General features: G+C 36.2%; 1 protein-coding gene across 1 annotated transcript; it reads right to left on the bottom strand.

The window, feature by feature from the left end:
* Positions 1-903: 903 nt before the first annotated feature.
* LOC121367115 (receptor-type tyrosine-protein phosphatase alpha-like) lies at positions 904-7,877 on the bottom strand. Its single transcript, XM_041491266.1, has 9 exons — positions 7,836-7,877; positions 6,505-6,650; positions 6,218-6,353; positions 5,885-6,031; positions 5,226-5,256; positions 4,735-4,799; positions 3,481-3,597; positions 2,979-3,104; positions 904-1,082 (listed from the first exon to the last, which is right to left on the bottom strand). The coding sequence occupies exons 1-9, from the start codon at positions 7,875-7,877 to the stop codon at positions 921-923; spliced, it is 972 nt and encodes a 323-aa protein (XP_041347200.1). The 3' UTR covers positions 904-920.
* Positions 7,878-8,801: the final 924 nt, after the last annotated feature.

Below are 8,801 nucleotides of genomic sequence, written 5' to 3'. Positions count from 1 at the left end.
CATATGGTCAAGGACCACAGATAATGAGAAAGGAAACCCTCTGCCGCCACTGCATGGACAATTTGTTTCGTTTAGAAGCAAGGGATCTTTTATATAAACCATTGCACAGACAGCACAAAACAGAGACTTTAACGTCATGGCAAATTCTAAGTGTGGGGTGTCGTTAAATATCTATTTTATTCTATTCTATAATTCTAAGTGTATGGCGCCATTAGATCTGAACGACGAAACCATATTCCGATATCAAAATCGTATCTCCTCACAAGGCAGAGTCGAAAGGATGTTCGGCAAATGAAGGAAAGGGATGTCTGGTTAGCGACACCACAGATCATTGTTTAAAGGGACATTCCTGAGTTTGCTGCACATTTTAAGATGTTATCAACTAAAAAATACTTTTTAACGATTGTAATTACATATCAAATATATTTGTCTGCATAAAATATTACTGACTATATATTAAACGTGTTTCTCATCATTCTAATATTTGTCCTAGGTCAAATTTCATTTTATTTCCCAAATTGTTTTTTTTCGTACGTACGAAATTATTTGAAGACAAAATCCAGTTTGGGCTTCTTACAAATATTAAGACGGTCAGAAGCACATTGAATATACAGACACTGATATTGTAAACCAGAAAATTTATTTAATATCTAAGTTTAATCGTAGAAATATTTTATTAGTCAGAAACATCTTACAATGCACAAAACTCAGGAATGTCCCTTTAATATATGGCTAGTAGATGTCTAACTTGGTAATTGCTACACTCGGTCCACAGCAAGACATACTAAAGTAAATTAATGTTTAATTATTCATCACACAATGTTCAATCAGTCGTTAGTAGGTGATATATAGTTTAAGATAGTAAAGGAAATGAATGTTGTTTTAGTGTTGTTGTCTAAAACATTAGGTAATTGTGTTACTTACTCAAAGACAACCGTGACAGGGTGAAATTTCAGATTGTTCTGTCTGTCCAGGATTTGTTCTGTCAGAGTTGTTAGACAACTTATCACTGTGGAAGTGTTAGAAGTGTTGGTCCAAGACCGCACGGAAAAGTTGGCGATTTCTTTCTTTTCATCTGATCCCTGAAAATCATCAGAGTCAAAAATGTTAATTATCTCATTTTGATCCCTGAAAAACAACACAATCAAATATCTAAAGCAGTTAATTGTTTATGACATAAACCCAATACGATGAAAGTCATAACGTATCCTGTCATAGATTTGTACACAACATAATAGCATGGAAGAATGGGAGTCTTATTAAAATGTCTTTAGTGTCTTCTGTTTAAAAGACCGGCCTCGGTGGCGTCGTGGTAGGTCATCGGTCTACAGGCTGGTAGGTACTGGGTTCGGATCCCAGTCGAAGCATGGGATTTTTATCCAGATACCGACTCCAAACCCTGAGTGAGTGCTCCGCAAGGCTCAATGGGTAGGTGTAAACCACTTGCACCGACCAGTGATCCATAACTGGTTCAACAAAGGCCATGGTTTGTGCTATCCTGCCTGTGGAAAACGCAAATAAATGATCCCTTGCTGCTAATCAGAAAGAGTAGCCCATGTAGAGGCGACAGCGGGTTTCCTCTCAAAATCTGTGTGGTCCTTAACCATATGTCTGACGCCATATAATCGTAAATAAAATGTGTTGAGTGCGTCATTAAATAAAACATTTCTTTCTTTCTTTCTTTCTGTTTAAAAGTCAAATTTGTCAAATATTATATACACGTCGGACAGGTGTCGATCAGTATAATCAGCCCAGGTGTGTTTGACACTCAGTATCGCAACCCAGGTGTGTTTGACGCTCAGTCGCTCAACCAAGGCGTGTTTGACGCTCAGTCTCTCAACCCAGGTGTGTTAGACACTCAGTCTGGCAACCCAGGTGTGTTTGACGATCAGTATCGCAACCCAGGTGTGTTTGACGCTCAGTCGCTCAACCAAGGTGTGTTTGACGCTCAGTCTCTCAACCCAGGTGTCTCAACCCAGGTGTGTCCAAGGGTGTGTTGTCGCTCAGTCTCTCAAGTCTACAACCCAGGTGTGTTTGACGATCAGTCTCGACTCAGTCTGGCAACCCAGGTGTGTTTGTCGATCAGTCTATGTTTGACACTCAGTCCAACCCAGGTGTGTTTGACGATCAGTCTATTAACTCAAGTCTGGCAACCCAGGTGTGTTTTACGATCAGTCTATTAACCCAGGTATGTTTGACACTCAGTCTGGCAACCCACATGTGTCTTTGACGATCAGTCTCAGTCTCTCAACCCATTAACATTATGCGTTGGACCCTCAGTCTATCAAACCATGGTGTCAACCCAGTGTGTGTTTGAGTCTATTAACATTATGCGTTGGACCCTCAGTCTATCAAACCATGTGTGTTTGTCAGTCTGTATATTAACATTATGCGTTGGACCCTCAGTTGTGTTTGACAGTCGATATCAGTCTATCACAACCCAGGTGTGTTTGTCAGTCTGTATATTAACCCAGTCTCACAACCCAGTGTGTTTGTCAGTCTGTATATTAACATTATGCGTTGGACCCTCAGTCTATCAAACCATGTGTGTTTGTCAGTCTGTATATTAACATTATGCGTTGGACCCTCAGTCTCTCAACCCAGGTGTGTTTGTCAGTCTGTATATTAACATTATGCGTTGGACCCTCAGTCTCTCAACCCAGGTGTGTTTGTCAGTCTGTATATTAACATTATGCGTTGGACCCTCAGTCTCTCAACCCAGGTGTGTTTGTCAGTCTGTATATTAACATTATGCGTTGGACCCTCAGTCTATCAAACCATGTGTGTTTGATCATCCACCTATCAAAACGAAAATGGATTTGACCCAATGTTTATCAACATCAGGTGTGTTTAGCATTCTGCATGTCAACACCACAACATATTTGACCTCTGCCTATCAAGTCTCTGAGGATTTGATACTCTGCATAACACATGGACATTTCGTATATTACAGTGTGTTCTATTCTAAAATGCCTCACCTTCATTTCAACATTAAGAATCCTTAATGTTATTTCGTTCGTGACAGACGTCTCAGTCACTGATGTCACAGTTGCGTTTCCGTAGCTACTGGAATTGCTGGGACTTGGGATGAATTTCGTATCTTTCTACAATATGAATTATTTGATTCTGTTATATAACACTATATACACATTGTATACCAAACGCTGTTATATATGCTATCCTGCCTGGAAGGAAGTGACTATAATATTTAAAAACAAAAAAGGTGTTAATTAGCGGGATTAGAACGTACTGCACCGATTCGCATAGCACTTGAAATCACTTATTATTTACAAATTTATCAGTCTGATATAATACATCAATATGTAATGACAACCTTCGAATACTCATGTGTCAAGTTTTAGCATTTTCAAATTAAAACTGTTTAAGACATCATGTTGTTTGGTTTTACAACTAGTCATAAACATAACAAAATGAAATATGTTTGCATTTTTCCAGCTAGTTCCAGTGACAGTGACTTACCTTGTTACCCAGAGTGACAAGAGTCAGTGAATCATTCTCCATAATCAGCTTCCACAGCAGATTCTCTGTTCGTTGTGGAGTGTAAACCAACAGGTAACCTTTATTCAGCATCTTCGACTTGAGAGGAAAAAGGAAGTATACTTATTATATACATAGCAATGAAATATATAGATTTACGAAAACTATAAAAGTCATATCCGGTGAAAAGTCATATTTTCACTGTATTTTAGCTACAGTGAAAATATAGAAATCGTATTTACTTTTTTTGTAAAACTGCATGATTAAATTATCTCCCTTTATCTCGTTTCTTCGTATTTAAGTTTGATGATTACCAATGAATCTGATCGTATTTGAGAAATTAAAAAATGTAATTTAAACAATTGTACCTAGTAAAAAGGGACACGAAGTGCAATTACGATAAAATATCTAAAACGAATTGAATACGAAGCTAAATAATGACGACACAATGTAGTGTCATTGAGTGTAAGTGTAAGAAACTGACGGCGTTCGACTCGTTTTGTTTTTGTGGGAATTTTGGAAGATCGCTTTGTCAGGTATGTTTGCACCGCAGTATTGTTAAATAAATGTTAATACAGATATATTTTATTCAAATTTCTTTTTAAAAGTCTATGGTCAAGTAAATTTTCTGGCAAAGTTCCATAGGAAGAACTATATCATGACGTTACGTGTTTTCGATAGGATAAGCGAAAGATATTACCAATAAGCGAAAGATATTGTCAACAATTAGGAAATATGTATATAATAAATATACCATTTCATGGTGTTTTTACCGAATACGAGTTTTATGTGAACTTGTGATGTGTGAAAACCACATTTTCACTCATTGCTTTGCAATTCGTGAAAATATGGTTTTCACACATCCTCGTTGACATAAAAATCATGAAATAGCCTCTATGTATTAACAAAAATTTCAAACATATCAAGACATAGTGAACAAAAGTTTTAATTATGCAAATTCAAAAAGGGCCATAATTATAATAGGACATGGGAATGCAGTTGGAACCCCTGAAAAGTATTGTAAAGTTCCTTTTTTTTGTCTACCAGAATAAAACACTATATTAAAGTGATCGGATGTTTTTTGTTTCACAGAATCCCAACTTATTTTAGACTAAACACTAGTTTTGTAACATTGCCATCCAACACTGAAATCATTATCAAAACTAATACTGAAATATAGCTTACTATAACGTACTACATTTTAAAGATAATTTGAAGACACGAAATGTCACTTACTGGAGCTTGTACAACAAAAAGATCATCCTTTCCATCAACCCACAGTTTGTTCGCCAATGGAGTACCTAGACAGTTGAAATACAATATTTTAATATAATACATTACACAGATTAAGAAATGATATGTATTATTATTTTAAATATCAAAATAAAGTTATTCATCATCGGCCAATATGTCTCTTTTTCCACTCGTCCCTCCCTGTCCTTCCCTGTTCACCCACTTACCATAACTCCATAAATTCATATTCAAGTATTAGAAATGTCTACTTAAAAATAAACTTTACTCAAGTTTAAATAAATAAACTAATATACTGTGAGTTTGCTAGCACATTTGTATGCTTCTTAAATTATCTATAGGGCTGAATATAATAATATATGCGTTATCAATTGTTTTTTGCATGCAACTTTTCATATATAAAATCCAGACGATGGACATTCAACATTTCGCAGATATTTAAATTTGATTAGATCATGCATTGGTACCATACATACCTTTATCAGAGGTGTCAGTGGAGGCAATTACCTATAATAATAAATTCATAGACAATATTAAAGATCTAAATATGAAAAAGAAATCAACACCAATATAAAATGTTCATAATCCCACTACTGCCACCAGTATATGAATTATCCTACAGCTGACACCAAACGAGTAGATAGGATGTTACATCGTAAATGGTGGAAGTTAGCATATTACCAAAATTATAACTTTCGAAATGAGGAATAGAAACAATTTGTGATTAACATGTAAGAAATAACAAAAATACAAAAATATTCACAATCCCACTGCTGCCACTAATATATTAATTACCCACAACTAACCGCAGATGAGTAGATATGAACCTACATATCAAAGGGTCAAATGTGGCATATTACAATATCATATCTTTAGAATTAAGAACATCAGAACATTTTGTATTCAAACATAACTTGTTCAAAAACACTGTGCTTTGTTGTCAAAAGTAAATGACATCAGACGTTTCTGCTCATAAAATAAAGATATAAATGAATATGCAAAAGCAAATATATTTACGGAAATTACAGACAGAATATATAGCCAATAACAGAAAAATGAAGGAGGTCCTTCAGTTAGTATTAGGAGCTGAATATTTCGTACTATAGAATGATAAACACAGTAGCAGGTAAAATACCTCAGCTAGCTCATCAAGCGTTTTGTGACCCATTCTCAAAGATCCTTTCGACTCAGCATATTTCTGTGTGTAGTCAGATGTGGTCATATCTGTTTGTCCATATTTTGCAACTTCAACCATTGTGGTGAAAATACATTCATACTGACTCTGAAAAACATTTAATCAGGCATTAGTAATCATAATAATGTTATACCATATTATTTTATTGTATGCTGTGAACATATTCATAATTTAACTTCAGTTTCTAATAGCTGAACTACAATTAACATATGTCTGCTATTACCTAACAAGTATGTCATGTCTGAATGCTAATTGTCTATATTAATAACCAACCTTTGTCTGGACCATGTTTTTCCTTTGATCTCTGATCTTGGTCATCATTTCCAGTATGTTCATTCTTCCAGTTTTGTTCATCTCGTCTGTCAGGATATGTAGAGCGATGTACGTTCCAGTTCTGCCAATCCCAGCACTGGCAAAATAAATGGTTTCAGTCAGTCAGAATTGCATTAGACACGTACCATAGATTTATTTTTACAATGCGGGGATGCTCCGATTTTCACAGAAATGCAGTATAGAATGGGATAGGGTAAATGAAATATCTATTAATAAGTGATTGTTACCTGCAGTGTACCAGGACAGGGCCAGGGCGGGTCGGATGAGTCGCTCGTGTCAACCAGAAGAATTCCAGTAAGTCCAACACTTTAGGCACTCCGTGGTCAGGCCATGACGTGAAGTGATAATGGTCAAACGTCTTGCATTTCTTAGACTGGAAAATAATCACAAAATAAATATTTCACATACGAATTATACAATATAATAAAGTACTTTGAAACATATTTAAAATATATATTATGAGCATCAATATTAAACTTCATGGGATGAACTCTTTTATGCCACAAAACCTGAAGGAAAACATAAAATACTCTTTACTATACTTTTTGAGGTGAGCCTAAAGTTATATATTTTAATATACAGTGGACCAAGAATATGCCTTCTGGGAAGAATATATTTTCAGTAACTTTATTTTGAAACCATACACCTATTTAATTTTAAATTGAATAAGTAGTACATAATCCATTAACTTTTAAATATGCATGTGTCAAAAATTATCGACATAAAATTATATGAGACATATTTTCAAATTTTGTAAAATAACTTTTTGTTCTGATAATTTTAAAATTTAATTTAAATCCAAATGTGCTAAATATCAGTTTCTAAAGACTTCCCCCTGAGAATGTCTGTACTAAGCTTTAGAGCTATCCAATCAGAACTCTAGGAGAAGATAGACTTTTAAATGTTCAATGCTACATTAAAAAAAAAAAAAAATATAAAAATTATTTGCCCTAGAGAATATATATATATATATATAAAATTATATATATATATAAATTATTTTTCAATATATATAATATTTAAATAAATTTTTATATATATATATATATATATATATATATAAATATATATATATATATATAGAAGAAAATCTTACAATTGAAAAACAAAATTTAGTCTCTGAAAACATCCATATATCCTAACGTAACCAATTGCATAAATAATCACCCAAACGTAACCAACTTTCTACAGTATATTTGAAACATAACGTTGCATGCTTTCATGCCGAGCAAAAAATATCGAAATCACGTTTTCCAGGACCTACGAAATTCACCCGTGCAATAATGGTATTAAAATGAGTCAGGATACTGATATTGATAGAAAACCATCACAAGAATGCCACGACTTACTGTACAACAACGTGAGCGAGCCATAGACATGATACAAATGAGAGCAGCGAACGCTCATGTCGCAAAGACGTTTGGATGTTCCAGAGTTGCTGTTGGTAACCTGATAACTCGATACCAACAGACAGGTCGGACATCGGACAGGCCAAGAACGGGTAGACCACGTGTCACAACTCAATGGGATGACCGATACCTACGAACATTACACCTACGTAATCGTTTTCTGACGGTGACGTCATCAGCGACAACGGCATTCGGCCACCGTGTGAGTAGACACACCGTGTCAAGAAGATTACGTGCTGCTGGTATCAGAGCCTACAAACCCTACCTGGGACCACACTGACAGACCAACACCATCGGCTTAGACTATGATGGGCCAGGCATGTGAGGCGTTGGCTGATTCGTGATTGGCGAAGGGTTCTCTTTCCCGATGAGAGTAGGTTGTGCCTGTTCCGTGGGGATGGGAGAATAAGAGTGCATCGGCGTAGAGAAGAACGTACAGCCCGTTGTTGCGTTAATGAAGTCGAACCTTTCGGAGGTGGTAGTGTGATGGTGTGGGGAGGCATCTGTGGCGATCAGACCACTGAACATGTCATCATTGATGGCCATCTGAACGCTCAACGTTACAGGGATGAAGTGCTAAGACCAGTTGTTATGTCATTCCTACAGCAACAGCCTCAAGGGACCATGTTCCAGCAGGATAATGCGAAACCTCACGTTGCTCGCATTGTTCAGGACTTCCTCTATCAGAACAACGTTAATGTCTTACCATGGCATGCGCGCTCTCCAGACATGTCACCTATAGAACATCTTTGGGACTACCTTGATCGCCAGATTCGACAGAGACAACAGTCCCCACTCAACAGACAACAACTGCAACAATCCCTAGTTGAGGAATGGCGACGCATCCCGAATGACGTAATCAGACGGCTGACTACATCTATGCGAAGACGTGTGCATGCATGTATCCGAGCTCACGGGGGTCACACACGTTATTAGAGACATTATCGAGTCTGAAATACCTCATTTTGCTCGACTTCATTGGGTGACATTTCAGTGTAAATTTGGTTTTTGACCCACGTGTAACTTTCACATTATGACGTAATTGTTACGTGCAGTCACGTTGCTTTTCTTGATGATTTACATCTGGTATTGAACTATTAAATAATATCACAAAT

The sequence above is a fragment of the Gigantopelta aegis genome, unplaced genomic scaffold (genome assembly GCF_016097555.1).
Source record: "Gigantopelta aegis isolate Gae_Host unplaced genomic scaffold, Gae_host_genome ctg9152_pilon_pilon, whole genome shotgun sequence".
In the NCBI taxonomy this organism is placed as follows: domain Eukaryota; kingdom Metazoa; phylum Mollusca; class Gastropoda; order Neomphalida; family Peltospiridae; genus Gigantopelta; species Gigantopelta aegis.
The sequence above is the reverse complement of the archived record's forward strand: the minus strand, read 5'-3'. Positions and strand labels throughout refer to the sequence as shown.

Coding starts and splice junctions, on each gene's coding strand:
- LOC121367115 (XM_041491266.1), bottom strand. CDS start 7,877: ATGCCGTTGTCGCTGATGACGTCACCGTCAGAAAACGATTAC. Junction 5,257..5,884: donor CGCTTGATGAGCTAGCTGAG/GTATTTTACCTG, acceptor TTATTATTATAG/GTAATTGCCTCCACTGACAC. Junction 1,083..2,978: donor TTCTTAATGTTGAAATGAAG/GTGAGGCATTTT, acceptor GATGATTTTCAG/GGATCAGATGAAAAGAAAGA.